This window comes from Pseudonaja textilis, chromosome Z (assembly GCF_049901715.1).
Source record: "Pseudonaja textilis isolate UNSWEBS1 chromosome Z, rPseTex1.2, whole genome shotgun sequence".
NCBI lineage: Eukaryota > Metazoa > Chordata > Lepidosauria > Squamata > Elapidae > Pseudonaja > Pseudonaja textilis.
The window spans coordinates 2,191,911-2,208,880 of NC_142008.1; the positions used below are offsets into that span (position 1 = coordinate 2,191,911).

The 16,970-nt window shown below is 44.6% G+C and overlaps 1 protein-coding gene across 1 annotated transcript in view; it reads left to right on the top strand.

Annotated features, from left to right (window-relative positions):
* WNT3A (Wnt family member 3A) overlaps positions 1-16,970 on the top strand; it is a 52,692-nt gene that overhangs the window by 26,770 nt on the left and 8,952 nt on the right. Inside the window, exon 2 of the mRNA XM_026720292.2 lies at positions 2,400-2,641. Within this exon, the coding sequence (XP_026576077.1) occupies positions 2,400-2,641 (242 nt within the window). The remainder of the gene's footprint in view (positions 1-2,399; positions 2,642-16,970) is intronic.

The following is a 16,970-nucleotide window of genomic DNA, read 5'->3' on the forward strand; positions in this document are numbered from 1 at the left end:
AAATCTGCTCTTGTTTTGTCTTGAATGGATTGGGAGGGAAAATTGATAACGCATTTCCTTTTCGGAGGGGAAAATTTGTCATCCAATTAAAAATACTGGGAGTCCTGATCTTACAACCACAACTGAGCCCAAAATTTCTGCTGCTAACTGAGACTTTGAAAAGGCCCATTTTATGACCTTTTTTGCAACAGTTGTTAAGTGAACCACTGCAGTTGTTAAGTTAGTAACACGGTTGTTAAGTGAAACTGGCTTCTGCGTTGACTTTGCTTGGCAGAAGGTCGCAAGAGGGGCATCACATGACACCGCAACTGTCATAAATAGGAGTCAGTTGCTAAGTGGCCGAAGTTTGATCGTGTGGCCATGGGGATGCTGCAAAGGTCGTAAGTGTGAAAAACAGTTGTAAGTCACTTTTTCAGTGCCGTTGTAACTTTAAATGGTCAATTAATGAACTCTTGTAAGCTGAGGACTACCTGCACTAAAATTATAGGTAGTCCTTAACATAACATTTAATGACTGTTTGTAGTTAAACGAGTAGTGAAAAAAGTAACTTATGGCCATTTTTCACACTTTTGACCAGTTCAATCTGATCAAAATTCAGAAGCTTAGCAACTGACTCATATTTATGACGGTTGCAATGATCCCTTTTTGTGACCTTCTGACTAGCAAAGTCGATGGGGGAAGCCAGATTCACTTAACAACTGTGTCATTAACTTAAAAAGGGATTCACTTAACAACCACATCAGCATATGTCATCAAATGGGGCCAAACTTGCTTTACAACTGTCTCAGTCGAGGATTACCTGTAGTTTACTAGAAAAAGGTTAAGAATTTATGCAAAAAAGCAAAGATACGTTAGGCAATGCCACTTACGTTGGCTTCGGGAAAATGAGAATGTTGTATGTGTGTGTGTGTGTGTGTGTGTATATGTGTGTATTTCATTTGTCACATCCGTTTTACAAATGGTTTTATTTTTTTAAGGAGTCCAACTCATTGACTTTGTCAGAAGTTGTCATAATATCTTTCTTCGCTTTCTCATCAGCCTCTGATTCACCCCTTTTGAATGAAGAAAAGGTGGCTAACGAATTCAACATTTCGTGTTATGAAATATTGTCCTTTTTTCATACGTGGCTCGTTTCTTGGGAGATTTTCGTTCCCCTGGAATTTTGCATCTCTGGGTTAGAGGAAAGTGCCCGTCGTGATTTTCAAAAGACACCAAATCCTAAATGTGTAACTTTTTTTATCCCACCTTTATTGTTTTTGATAAATAACTCCAGGTGGCAGATATGCAAAAGTTCCTTCCTCTTTCCTTTTCCTCCATAACAATCACCCTGTAAGTTGGCTGGGCTAAGAGACAGGGATTAACCCATACCTAAGATGACACTAGAACTCACCATCTCCCAGTGATTGGCCCACCCAGTTGGCTTTCATGCCTAAGGCGGAACTAGAACTCCCCGGCTCCTGGTGATTGGCCCAAAGTCACCCAGCTGCCTTTCATGCCTAAGGCGGGACTAGAACTCCCCGGCTCCTGGTGATTGGCCCAAAGTCACCCAGCTGGCTTTCATGCCTAAGGTGGGAGTAGAACTCACGGTCTCCTGGTGATTGGCTCAAAGTCACCCAGATTCCTTTCATGCTTAAGGCGGGACTAGAACTCCCCGACTCCTGGTGACTGGCCCAAAGTCACCCAGCCGGCTTTCATGCCTAAGGTGGAACTAGAACTCAACGTCTCCTGGTGGATGGGTCACCTAGCTTTTATGCATGACAGGACTAGAACTCACCATCTCCTGGTGATTGGCCCAAAGTCACACAGTTGGGATTTCCGGTTTAAGGCAGGTCTAGAACTCCTGGTCTCCCAGCTTCCACCCTGGCGCCTTAACCATATTAGATCAACTGGCCCTCTCTGAATGCCCCAAAATCTATACAATCACAAGTTAGCTCCGTGAGAAATGAAACTCACTGGAATCAAAAAAATATTTCTTGCCCAATGAAAAATAAATTCAACACTGATGTCTAAATGGATGGTCAAACTCAACTCTTCATCTCTAAGATGATTTGTCCAGGCAAATATTCCGGTTTAAAGCATCGGTCCATCTAACATGCAAAGACAAGGATTGAATATTCCCAATGTACAGTATCATAAATGACCAAGCCCTCTTCTCAACCTTGTCTAATGTGTTGGTGGTTCACAAATAGTCCACCTGGAAAGAGGTCACATCAACTCCAAAGTTAGTTATCAGGACCCCGTGCCTTTGAAGGAAGTCCTTGTCCACAAGGTTGGACAGGAGACTCCCGTAAGTTCTCAACCACCTTGGTTCTTCTGGTGGAAGCTTCAAGATGAGGCAGAGGGAGACATTTTGGGGGGAAAACTCACTTCTGATTCTCCCCTTTCCTGTTCTTTTGAAGGTCCTTGGCTATCGGTCATCAGTACTCCTCACTGGGAACTCAGCCCATCCTCTGTGGGAGCATTCCTGGCCTAGTACCCAAGCAGCTTCGATTCTGCAGGAACTACGTCCAGATTATGCCCAGCGTGGCCGAAGGAGTGAAGATTGGCATTCAGGAATGCCAGCACCAGTTTCGTGGAAGGAGGTGGAACTGCACCACCGTCAATGACAGTTTGGCCATCTTTGGACCGGTGTTAGACAAAGGTGAGTGTCCTGTTTTAGAATAAGGTCACCCAACTTTTGGAAAGGAGGGGGTGGTGGTACAAGGAGGATCTCGGGGGCGGGTGTTAGGAAAAGAGGTCTTTGTAGAAATGAAGGAACGTCATCAGCAGGGAAGATAGTGGTGGAACATCTCGGTTCTTCCTTGGTTCCTGTTGTTGTGCAAATTCGTGGAAAGATTGGGGTGAAGTTATGTGGAGTATTCATCAGCATTCTTGTATAATTGTGGAGGTTTCTAGCCAAGGATAAATCTGGTGAGATCAACAGGGGTCACCTAGGCACATCAGGAAAATGGAATTAAGTTCTGTGGTCTGGTGAGATTAACCAAAGCCACCTTAGATATCTCAAAGAAATGGAATTAAGATCTGTGGTCTGGTGGAACCAAAAGAGGCTACCTTGGGTATTTCAGGCAAATGGAATTAAGATCTGTGGTGTTGTGAGATCCAGCAAAGCCTTGTCTATCTTTTCCTTCTCCTCGTCTATCTCCTCCTCCTCCTCTCCTCTTCACCTTCTCATCTATATTATCCCCCATTCCTCCTCCTCCTTCTCATCCTCCTCTTCCTCATCCAGATCTAACATTTCCTTTCCCTTCTCCTCGTCTAACTTCTCCTTCTCTTTTTTCCTTCCCCTTCCCCGTCCCCTCATCCAGGTCTACCTTTCCCTCTCTCCTTGTCTATCTCCTCCTCCTCATTGTTTACCATTCTATCTTCTCCTTCTTGTTGTCTATCTTCTTTCTCTTCCTCTCCCTTCCTCTCCTCTACTTTCCTTCTCTTTCTCCTCAACCTCCATGTCTATCATTCTCCCACTGCTTGTCTATCTTTTCCTTCTTGTTGTTGTCTTTCTTTCTCCTCTCCCTCCTCCTCCTCCTCCTCTCCCACCCCTTCTCTTCCTCCATCTCTACTTTCCTTCTCTTCCTCCTTCTCATCTAACTCCTCCTCCTCCTCCTCCTCCTCCATGTCTACCACTCTCTTCCTCCTTGTCTATCTCCTCCTTCCCCTTTCCCTCCCCCTCCTCACATTTACTCTTCCCTTCTTCTCCTTCTCCTCTCCCCCCACCCCAAAGTAATCAGCCAAATTGGGTCGTGAAGGGAGGCCTGCTCAGGGTGGGGGGGGGGGCGTGATACTATTTCATAACTGAAGAATGTAGTCCCTGGAGGCAGAATACGGGCCCCCCCGTTGGTCTCCCTCACCTACAGCAGCAGCCGGCTGGGTCGGGGTTTGGGGGTGGGAGGTGAACAAGGATTAAACATCTCAGCCACATTCTTTAGGGTGGCCTCGGGGAGGAAAAACATAGCTTTGCTCAGAAGGAAAGGGCTGGATTTCAGCGATGCCAACGCTCCTTCTTCTTCCCCGACTCCCTCATGTCCTATTGACCGCGTTCAAAACCAAAGTAGCGTGTCATCCTTGCGCATCCAGATTCGCAGAACCTCACACACAACCCAAACCACAGAGAAATTCCTTGGGTTGTGTTTTTTCCCCCCTAGTTTCAAGTGATTCCTCCTGGAATCTTAGAGCTGCCAGCCTTGACTGCTACGCTGCCCTCTACACGGGGCTGCCCTTGAAAAGCCTCCTCCGACTGATTCCAAATGCGGTGGTTTTGTGCAAGCCTGGATTTGCGCACAAGTCACAAGTTCTCGGCATTGGTTGAGGATTTGCTTCCGGGTCTGATTCAAGATGTCGGTGGCCGCCTTCCAAGCCCTTCAAAGGTTATTTGAAGGACCATCTTTTTCCCAACTGCACCTACTCAAATCCAGAGAGCGCAGAGAGGGCAGGAGATGTTATGGGGCCCTTCTTCTAAGGAGGTCCATCGGGCAGAACCCAGAAAAAGGGCCTTCTCCAGGGTGGCTCCCTCTCTGTTGTTGGAAGGATCATCTTTCCCCAGTTACATCTACCTGGCCCACCAGAGGGGAGAGCAGGAGGTGATACAGGTCTCCTCTCTTAAGGAGGTCCATCTGGTGGGACCTTCTCCATGGTGGCTCCTCCCTTCTGGAACATCACCCCTGTGGAGATAACATTGGTCTCCACCTTGAGATTTTTCCTCAAGGCCTTGAAGACCAGGTCTGGCCAATAGGTCTGAGGACTCCAGGGTGATATGGAGCCCGTCATGTGATTGTTGACTGTTGTCTCCAAAAGTGTGTGGATTCATTGGGTGTTTTATGGCTGTAAGCCGCCCAGGAGTGAGTTGCATGGTCATATAAACCTCCCTGCTCAGTTTGGCTTGGGCAGGAAGGAAAGATAACTAGGTTGTAGGGCCGCTAACATCTATCCTGATCTTCAATCTTACAACCTTGAGCTCCATTAAGCGAGAAGCAGGACCAGCAAACTGCACCAGTGGGGCTATACTCTACCTGTTGGATTGTTGAATGGAATTTGGGGATCCTGAGCATCATAATTAAGCGGGGGCTGCATGACAGAGGACGTGCAACACTTCTGTGCGGTTAGCATTAACCTGGTTTGTGGCTTTGTGGCTCAGGCCAATCCAGCCACTTTGATTGTTGGATGGTTTGATGGACTCCTGTTATCTTATGGAGTTGGAAGACATCCTAGAGGTCATCTAGTCTGACCTGTTGTGTACCCAGAAGCCCAGTTAGAGCTATTGCATCAAGTTAGCCATAAGGTGGTTTGATATTAGCTTAGGTTGGGGAGATGCTAATGCTGTGGTTTATAAACTCTGCTGTGGAGTTGGTGTGTGGTTGTGGCTTCTATGGCTTGTTGTGATATGTGATACGTGTAATTGTAAACATTATCTGCTGAATCTGGTTGATAAGGAGATGTTTCTGTGGGTCTCAGGAAGATCTGAATGAAATAAAAAGTTTTGTGGGTTTACTTCTTCCTCACAAATATCTTCATAGGAAGTGTGATTCTATGCAGGTAGTCCTTGACTTACAACCATTCATTTAGTGACTGTTCAAGCAATGGCAATGAAAAAAGTGGCTTATGACCGTTTTTCACACTTAATGACCAATGCACCATTCCCATGGTTACAGGATCAAAATTCGGACACTTGGCAACTTGCTCATATTTATGACGATTTCAGTATCCCGGGGTCATGTGATCCCCTTTTGCAACCTTCTGACAAGCATGGAGAAACCAGATTCACTTAACAACATGTCGCTCATTTAATGACTGCAGTGATTCTCTTAACAACTGTGACAAGAAAGGTTGCAAAATGGACCCAAATTTACTTAACAGCTTCACTTAGCTATAGAAACGTTGGGCTTGATTGTGGTCGTAAGTTGAGGATTGATATTATTTCTAAAGCAACCTCAGCCCGGTGAGTCTGGATGGCTGACAATGCCTAAAAACACGAGAAAGGATAATTTAAAAATAAAAGAAAGCCCTCATAATTGAGATAACTAATTTAATTACTCGCATACGTATAGTGCAATGTTTTTGAGGTTTCTAGCTGACGAAATCCACCTGAACAACAAACACTTTGGCCCGAGGCAAGTGCCAGGTCTTCCAGGCCTTACGGATGGCTAACTTTTAAAATAAAGTATAATCACATTTAATCAAGCTGGGGGATTTTTTAATTTACTGAAAGGAAGGAGAACCTGGGGGAAAGAAAAGGAGCACAGATTAAAAACATAATAGCCATGGTTCCATTTTTAAACACATAATTGCCTCTTTATAACAATGCTTTACACACACACACACACACACACACACACGCCTAAAACTGAAATAGAACTAGATAGGTAGATAGATAATAGATTGAGATAGATGATTGATAAATGAATGGATGGATGGATGGAGACAGACACAGACAGACAGCTATAGATAGAGAGAGATAATAGATAGATAGACGATAAAGAGAAATACTGTAAATAAAGAAATTAGATAGGAGAGAGAGAGAGAGAGAGAGAGAGAGAGAGAGATCTAGATTAGGTGTCTTAGGGCCAATCACTAGGAGACAGAATATTACATATGTCTGTCACCTTGATTTACTTATAAAGTCATCAAGGCAGATAAAAATTAAATAAATAAATGTTGTGAGGGACCTTGATGCTCTCTGAGATTGTTGGAATAATTAGCAGACATTTCATGACCCAACTAGGTGACATCATCAATGCTTGAAGGGAGTGTGAGGTTTGCTCAGTTTATATTTCATTACATTGTATTTTTATACTATACTATACTATACTATACTATACTATACTATACTATACTATACTATACTATACTATACTATACTATACTGTAGTGTACTGTACTATATTATACTATTACTATACTAATACTATACTTATTAGATTAGTTCTAAGAGGGAAATAATTCAGTTCAATAATATAAATAATATATAAACAGATAGGCACCCTCAGTTCCTTGTAGCACTGATAATGTTACCTATTTGGGTCATGAAATGCCTACAAATTACACCACCAAGATCAGAGAGCATCAAGGACCCTGCAGTCCACCCTTCCTCCTCCTCCTCTTCCTCCTCCCCTGTGAATCCCATTCCCTTCTGGCGCTGCTGATGTTTCTATGAATTCTCGGTTCTCCATGCAAGCTGTTCTCCTTAATTCAATTAAGTTCTTTTCATGGAGTAGCCAAACACAATTTCTAAAATGCCGATTGTTTGGGGGTTCTTTTAAGGCCACCCATCCTAACTTTGATTAGAAATTCCTGCCTTTCTCAAAGGCCAAGTCGGGCACGGAAGGTGATTAACCCAGAATAAACTATCCCCTTCCTCCTCCTCCTCCTCCTCCTCCTCCTTTCATTCCACGTCAATGATCTCTCCCCCACACCCACCCACCGTGTATCTAAAACGCCCCGATATTCAGTCTTTGCCAGCCCTCTCACTTAAATGGTTCGAAAAGGAAAGGAAACCCATTAATTTTCACTGCCCTCCCAAAGACACCCAAACATTGGACCCCGTTGGGCTAAGAGGTGATCTGGAGCCTCTCTTAATGACCTCGAGGAGGGCTGACCAGGGGAAGACCGAAGTCAACCTAATGAAGAAGTCGGATTTGGGCTCTCTGGCTATTGTGGTGTAAATGGGGGTCCTGCCGCCTGCTATTGTTGGGCCCTCGAAAGAGAGAGGGTCAGCATTCCGGCTCTGGGTTCCAGTTAATCAATCTGATTGGATTAGGGTCACCATGGTCCCTAATAGGGTCAAGGGTTGTGCCCAAGGGGATTAAGAGCTTTGTCGGAGGGGAGATGCAAAGGACCCTGGAGGAGGCTTGTCAATGGGAAAGGAAGGGAGGAACAGAGGCAGGAGAGGAGGGTGGACCTGCCACGCGTAGGGATGGAGCCTGCAAGCGAGGAATGTAATTCACCTCCTTCCTTCCTTCCTTCCTCCTCTTCCATCCTTTCTTTTCCTTTCCTCCCTTCCGCTTTCCCTTTCTCTTTCCTTCCTTCCTTCCTTCCTTCCTCCTCTTCCATCCTTTCTTTTCCTTTCCTCCCTTCTGGTTTCACTTTCTCTTTCCTTCCTTCCTTCCTCGCCTTCCGTCCTCTCTCTTCCTCCACTCCCTCTTTTGTCTTTAATTCTTCCTTCCCTTTCTCCCTCCCTTCTCTTCTCCCTCCCTTCCTTCCTTCCTCCTCACATTTCACCTTCTGCCCACTCTCCCTCCCTTTAATCCTTCCTTCCTTTTCTCCCTTCCTTCTTTCCTTCCTCCCTCCCTCCCGTCCATACTGCAGGGGCAATCATCTTCCATAGAGACGGGGGCCACCACTGAGAAGGCCCTTTAACGTGATCCCACCAGGTGTATTGTATATACTTTTATCCCACTTTTACAAGTGGAGGAATTCAAGGAATTCAAGGTGGTGAACATACCCAGTTCTCCTTCCTGCTATTTTCCCCGCAACAACCCTGTGAGGTGGGCTGGGCTGAGAGAGAGGGACTGGCTCAGTCACCCAGCCAGCTTTCATGCCTAAGGTGGGACTAGAACTCACCGTCTCCTGGTGATTGGCCCAAAGACACCCAGCTGGCTTTCATGCCTAAGGTGGGACTAGAACTCACCGTCTCCTGGTGATTGGCCCAAAGACACCCAGCTGGCTTTCATGCCTAAGGCGGGACTAGAACTCACCGTCTCCTGGTGATTGGCCCAAAGACACCCAGCTGGCTTTCATGCCTAAGGCGGGACTAGAACTCACCGCCTCCTGGTGATTGGCCCAAAGTCACCCAGCTGGTTTTCATGCCTAAGGCGGGACTAGAACTCACTGTCTCCTGGTGATTGGCCCAAAGACACCTAGCCACCTTTTATCCCTAAGGATGAACTACAACTCCCAATCTCCTGGTTATTCCTTATCAGATGCAACATATACAGGCTCTGAATTTTCACCAGAAGACAATGTGTGCGTACTGCTATAAGTGTGAGAACCGGTCCTAAGTCATTTTTCCACGCCAGTGTAACTTCGAGCGGTTGCTAAACAAATTGTCCTAAGTGGAGAACTACATGCATCCTCACCCAGGTATTGCCAGAAAAGCACCTCTATTGTGAGGTGGGTTGAACCTTCCTTGGCAGTCCCCAATTCCAGATGATGTCTTGAAAACTTTGCCAATGGCCTCAGGTCTTTAACCCAAGCCATCGTTAAATTTCAGGAATTTCCCTCGTCATAAATCAAGACCTCATTGATGTCAAGGAGCTCCTCTTGTCAGTTGCAATAAACTCAGGATACTTGTGGATGTCAGGAAAAATAGCTATGCCCAGCCCCCAATTTTCTAAGCACTGTAATACGCAAGTCAGTCCTTGACTTAGGCCACAATTGAGCCCAAACTTTCCCGTTGCTAGGCGAGAAAGTTGTTAAGTGTGTTTTGCTCCATTTCACCACCTTTCCTAGCACCGTTGTTAAGTGAAGCGCTGCAGCTGTTAATTTAGCAATGCAGTCGTTAAGCGAGTCTGGCTTCCCCACTGACTTTGCTCATCAGATGGCCGCAAAAGGGGATCCCGTGACGCTGGGGTACTGCAACTGTCGTAAATACGAGTCGGTTGCTAAGGATATGGATTTTTTAATCACATGACCATGATGTTCATGAGTCACTTTTTTTCAGTGCTGTTGGGACTTTGAACGGGTTATAAATTAAAGACTATTGGTGCTTCGTGGTCAATGACCATTTACCGGCATGCTTTTTGATGTGCAGTATATTCCAAAATGCTTTCTCGCCCCCCCGGCATTGAATGCCGGTGGGATTTCTTCTTCTTTTCTTCCCGCCGCGAGTCTGAATCTGAATTGCAAAATTGGGCATGTGTGAAAGACAGACAAAACACAAAGAATAATTGGATTTCCGTAGGGGAATTTGCAAAGCTGAACTTCCTAAAACATCCTTTTATGGAACTGTTATATTACGGCCATACTCAGAGGAAATTGTGACAAAAATTAAACCTGGGTGCATATATATATATATATATATATATATATATATATATATATATATATATATATATATATATATATATATATATATTGAGCATAAATTGCCAGCTATGAGTCAAGTTGCTTCTCCTGAGTTTCTCTAGAAGTTGGATTGCAGGACCCATAATCCTGATCCAAGTGGCGTGGAGAGGGTCATTTTTACTGTGTGGATTTCTGACATAAGGAATGGGCGCTAAAACCATAGCTCAAAATTTCTGTGGCTAACTGAAATGGTTGCAAAGTCAGTTTTGTCCCATTTTACAACCTTTCTTGACAGCGCTGTTAAGTGAATCGGTGCAGTTGTTAAGTTAGTAACATAGGATGTTAAGCGAAACTGGCTTCCCCATTGATTTTGCTTGTCAGAAGGTCGCAAAGGGGGATCCCATGACCCTGGCAACCGTCATAAATACAAGTCAGTTGCCATGCACCTGGATTTTGATCATGTAATCATGGGGACACTGCCATGGTCATAAATGTGAAAAATGGTCATAAGTCCCTTTTTTCAGTCACTTTATGATAGCTACGGTGTCCAGAGTTCAACAGGGAAGCCTGATTCACTTAACAACTGGGTTACTTTCTTAACAATTGAAGTGATTCACTTAACAAAGGTGGCAAGAAAGCTCGCCAAAATGGGGGCACACTTCACTTAACAACTGTCTCCCTCAGCAAGAGAAATTTTGGCCTTCGTTGTGGTCATAAGTCAAGGACCACGTGCAATGAGGTGGTAATTTGAGGACTACCGTATATTGAATTTGTAGGCTTTGATTTTGGCTCTGGGGAAAAATCCAAGAGAGAACGAGAAAGAGGAAGAAACAAGACATTTTTCAAATCTATTTTTCTGGCATCTTTCTGTTCATTTGAATGTACCCTTTGGATATTTGAAATTTTGCCCAGATGGAACGAAGAGCACTTTAATTAAATTCCTACATCTTATGCACAAAGAAATAGTTAGGCAAATGAGAGACATCATGTCCCAGTGAGTCAATGTAAGGAGGCATTCGTCGATTAACATTTGATAGGAAACACCCTCTGCTTTTTAAAAGAAAAGGTAGAGGATGCTGGAACAAGAAAATGGATAATTAAAAGGAGAGATAACATCACTGAACAATCATGGATAAAGTCTCCCCGGGTGAGAAAACAGCTTAGGAAATAGATCAAAACCGCAAAGGATGCTCAAAATCGCAGCAAAAAGCTACCAGGTTTAGGGGACTAGGAATTTGAAAAAAAGGGTGAAAACATCATGTGGAAAAGGAAGGAGAATGAAACCCCTGGAGAGGGAAATTAGGAGGGTGAAGAGGTTTAGAAATGATGACCCAACTAGATAACATCATCAAGGCTAGAAGATAGAAGCCCCCCCCTCCCTTGTAGCAGTGATGGTGATACTTAGTTGGGTCATGAAACATCTGCAAGAAATCACAGACCGAGAGCACCAAGGACCCCACGGTCCTCTTCTTCCTCTCCCTCCTCCTCCTCCTCCTCTTCCTCCGTCCCCCTCCCCACAAACTCCACTCCTCTCTAGCACTGATGATGTTCCCGCAGAAATATCTGCAAGAAACCCACCCAGCTCAGAGACCACAGTTCACCCCACAAGCTACAAATATCCTCCTTTTTCCAAAGCCAACCTCCTTCTAGCACTGATGATGTTCCTTAGTTGAGTCAGGAAACGTCTACAAAACAAATCACCAAGCTAGAGAGCCCCGAGGACCCTTCCAAACCCCTCCCTTCTAGCCTGATGCTGTTCCCTAGTTGGGTTCTGAAACGTCTCCAAGAAAACCACCAAGCCCTGAGAGCCTTAGGGACCCCACAAATCAAATGGTTTACAACCATCACATTTGCTTAACACTGCGGCAAAAAAAAAAAAGTTGTAAAAGGTCATGATGATCCACTTAATGACTGGCACAACTGACTGTTGTAATTCCAGGCTCAATTATGATCATAAGTTGAGGAGTACCTGTCTATCCATGTCACTTAGTTAATAGCACATGACGTGGGGTTTTGTTTAAGGCCAGTTGCAATGCACTGAGGCCCAGGATTCATTGATGAGCAATGAAAAAGGCCTCAAAGCAGCCCTCAAACTTACAACCATTTATTTAGTGACTGGTCAAAGTTACAGCAGCACTGAAAAACGTGACTTATAACTGTTTTTCACACTTATGGCCACTGTAGCATCAACACAGACATGTGACCCAAATTCGGACGACTGGCACCTGACTCATATTTATGATGATCGTAGTGTCCAGGGGTCACATGCTCCTGTTTTGAGAACTTCTGACAAGCAAAGTTGATGGGGAAGCCGGATTTATTTACTAACTTAACTAGTTAAGTTTAGTTGCTAACTTAACAAACTGCAGGGATTCAAATAACTGTGGCAATGAAGGTGGTAAAACAGGGCTAAACTCATTTAACAGCTTAGCAGTGGAAATTTGGCGTTCCATGGTGGTCATGTCTAAAACACGCATCTTACAGCATGAATCGAACATGCATTTTTACAGCATGGCTGGGGAATTTTGTGAGTCGAAGTCAATCCATCTTAAAGCATGCTGGATGGAGGATTCGGGGAATTGGAGTCCCTGCATCTTAAAGTTGCTAAACTTGAGAAAACCTGGCCTCGCCTGATCCAATTATTCTAGAAAATAGGAAAGTGAGTGTCTCTTTTTGAACTAAAACAGCAAACAAACAAAACCCCAATCCAAAAGTTTCCCCCCTCTGTGGAAAACGTCCTTGTTTTAAATTTGGCTGAGAAAAGCATCTCCGCTCAGCTTACCTGAGCCTAAAATTCAAGATTTCATCCATCTCGGTTTGACTCCCTCAGATGACCGAGCTGGGAGGGCTTGCAAAGTTGGCCCCGGATACCTGCTGGGGTGACTTTATCCCTATTTTGTGACGAGAACGTCATGGCGCGTTAAGCTCACAATGGCCCGGAGATATTTTATATGAAGATGGCTTTGGTCCCTGATTACCAAGACCCCGAAGTAAGTCATAGCAACGTAAAACTATGCGTCGCTCGCCGGCAAATGGGAAATTCTCCATTCAAACGGTGGCATCGAACAATTGCGAGGGCGTGTGAATTGTGGGGAGGAAAACGCATTCTGCTTGATACCCGGGGCCTTAATCTCCTCGTCGCTGGGATATTGTGCTCCAAGCAGACCCCAGCAGGGTGGTGAGATGAAGGTCCCCCTCTACGGCCCCTTTTTCTTGGCCTGAGTTAATGATATACTGATGTTGTAGCCTCCCCCAGCAAGACGAAACAAGGTGTGGGTGAAAAGTGGGGTCTTGTGAACACATCCTAAAAGACGGAACATTTTTGACGGAGGGGCTGCAGGTCACCACCTCTGGTGGGGCAGGGAAGGGGCCCTGTGCAAAACATGCCCAGTGCTCCGCAAGGCTAGGCTTAAATATACTGAAAAACAGGGTCCTCGGCCTGCGACACCAAGGGAGACCAAACTTTCAGTTGCTAAACGAAACAGCTGTGGGCGTGAGTTTGGCTCCGTCTTTCTTGCCCCGGTTATTAAGTGGATCACTATGGTTGTTGGTAACGCGGTTGTTAAGTGAATCTGGCTTCTCCGTTGACTTTGCTTGTCAGAAGGGTGACATGACCCAAGGATATTGCGACCGTCGTAATACGAATGTTGCCAAACACCTGAATTTTGATCGCATGGCCGTGGGGATGCTAGAAGTTTTAAGTCTGAAAACTGGTCATATGTCACTTTTTCCCCTATATGACCCACCAGGGAGGGGAGGGAGTGGTGCTATGAACCTCATTTAAGGAGGTCCATCCAATGTTGTCTAGAAGGGCCTTCTCTGCAGTGGCCTCCTCCCTGTGGAACAGCATGCCTGCAGAGACAAGGTTGGTCCCTCTTCCTCCTCCTCCCAAACCCTCTTCCCTTGTAGCCTTGATAATGTTCCCTAGTTGAGTAATGAGACGTCTACAAGAAAACTGTCCAGTTCAGAGAGCCCCAAGGGACCCGCAGTCGTCCTCTTCCTCCTCCTCCTCCTCCTCCCTGCAAACCCCACTCCTTTCTAGCATGATGATGTTTCCTAGTTGGGTCATGAAATGTCTGTAAGAAAAGCCACCAAGCTCAGAGAGCACTGAGGACACCCACAAGAGACTGGTTCGATTGTTGTCACTGGAGATATCTGTATATTGACTTTCCCCCCCCCGGGCTCTTTTGTTCCTATAAGCTTTCCTCAGTCACTGTGACTGAACCCTAATCCTGGCCTTAAAGAAAATCAGAATCAAATTAATTGATTGATTAAGCAGAAACCTGCTGTGATAGGATGCCTGCTCCATGATCAGAGCCTATTTGTGGGTCCATGTCAAAACAACAGGAATAAAAAGCGAATTGTCTCTGGAGTTAAATTTGGAAGTTCCCCAGATCTGATCTTTGGGAAATCAGATTTTGATCTGAAGGTGCGCAATTCGCCGTGTTCTTACAAACTTGCCATGTTGCCTGAGTAACATATGTTCCACCTACCGTGAAGCAGATACACCATTTCTTGGCAGGGATCTCGGTTTTAATAACTTTCCTGAAATTATTAAATGGGTTATTTATCTGAAACGAGCATCAGGTGCCCCGAGGATAATTTCATGCACCCATTCAAATATGACAAGGTGTTATCAGTTTCAACAAAGCTCAAACACAAGACTGAATTTTTGGGTGCCTGTTAGAAGCTACAGCCATCCTTGACTTTGTTTAGCAACTGTTTGAAGTTATAGCGGCACAGAAAAAAAGGGGGACCATACCTCGCACTTATGACCATCGCAGCATGCCTATGTCCACGTGACTAGAATTCAGGTGCTTGGCAAATGGCACGTATTTATGATGGTTGCAGTGTCCTGGGGTCACGTGATCCTCTTTTGCGACCTTCCCAGCCGGCTTCTGATGAATAAAGTCAATGGAGGAAGCTGGATTCATTTAACGACCATGTGACTCACTTAACAACTGCACAGATTTGTATGGGAATTGTGGCAATAAGGGTCATAAAAGCAGGCTGCCTTGGTTAGCAATGGATATTCTGGTCCCAATTGCAACTGTAAGTCGAGAGTGCAAAATGGGGCAAAACTCACTTAACAGCTGTCTCACTTAACAAAATTTTCAGCTCAATTGTGATTGTAAGTCGATACCAGCTACACTGTACAGGCAGTCCTGAAAAAGTGACTTATCACCATTTTTCACACTTACGACCACTGTGGCACCCATATGGTCACGTGATCAAAATTCAGATGCTTGGCAACAGATTCATATTTATGACAGTCGCAGGGTCCTGGGGTCACGTAATCCCCCTTTTGCGACCTTCTGACCAGCAAAGTCAATGGGGAAGCTGGATTCGCTTAACAACTGTGTTAAATTAACCATGGCAGGGATTTACTTAACAGTGGCTAGAAAGGTCTATAAATAGAGCACAATTCACTCGACGACTATCTCGCTTAGCAATGGAAATTTGAGGCTCAATTCTGGTTGTAAGTTGAGGATGGCCTATATTGCAGCTTTTCCAATATGAGTTTATTTACCTTGGAGAATGTCTTAAGTATGAGATGAAAATTAAAAGAATAATATTTGCATCTCTTATTATGCATTTGTTGAATGCATTTTGGAGCACTTTTGACTTCTTTCCTTTGCCCTTTTATTTCAGCTTATATCTTAATGTTTGATTCTGAATTTTTTATACACACACACACATATATGGGCTACCACCATTTTGAATTTTTTGCCCTGCTTTCCTTTATTGCTAAGGATTTTTTTTTAATTATACAAATGCTTGAAGCGAACAATCTGTTTCTACAGATCCCATCGCGATGAAATCATGAAGATACATGGGAAGTTTCCTTCCCTAGACAACTAGGTTTCTCGGGGCAAAGGGAGAGAGAGAGATTGCTTTTTCTTTTTTTTCCAAACAAAAAAATAAAATAAAATAATAACCTCTTATGATTCCTCAGGAACATATAACGCAGCAATCAAAACTATTAAACTTTGGCAAGGCACCAGGTCGAGGTGGAAATTATCCCAGAAGGAGAAAAAAAATAGAGAGACTTGGAAGTTTTTTTAACCTGCCTGTAATTTATGGAGAACGAACGCCATAGATGCGTGGGAAGCCAAACCTGAAGGCTGGAAGGGAATTAAACAAGATGGGAGGAATAAAACCGCAATTTTCGGATCCTTGCTTTCGGCGAAAATATTGCGCACGTTGGAAACCAAATATTGATTCGGAATTGCTTTTCGCTTTTTTTTGCTTTTTGTAATGCCAAGAGCAAATGCCTGCCTAGATAGGTGCTATCGAAATGCATTGACAGAGGAGGCTGCCTCTCAATTTCTGCAGGCTGAGATGGATCTGAGTTGTGGTTCTGAATGATACCTGGTGTTTGTTTGGGGTTTTTGTTTTTTTTGGCAATTTTTATAATATGTAGGGTTAGGGTTGGAGGGGGTCCTTGGTGCGCTCTGCATTTGGCGGTCTTGCAGGGGTTTCGTGATCCAACTAGGGAACATCATCAGTGCTAGAAGGGAGGAAGACAGCTGTGGGGTCCTTGGTGTTTGATTGCAGACCTTTCTTTACCCAACTAGGGAACATCATCAGTGCTAGAAGGGAGTGGAATTTGCTCCCGATTTATATACAGTAACTTGCCCTGTGGCCAGGGTGCGGTGTTCTTGGTAGAACCTTGAGGATTCTGTTTTCTGATGAATTGTTTGTCTGGTCTTAATCCTTACCTATCTGGAGAGGATGTACTTGGATCTTTTTTCCTTTCCTACGGCACTTTTGTCTCTTTTGAATGCTGCGTAAAGGTGGCTTATCTCAATGTGTCCATGGATGGCTGAGGTGGCTGAATGCCAAACTCTCAGGAATTCCCTAGCCTTTTTGGAGTTAAATTGGTGTAGGATACTCACAGATACACAATCGCAGATACACAATTCACTTAGCAACTGTGGGCAAGAAATATCGTAAAATGGGGCAAAACCCACTTA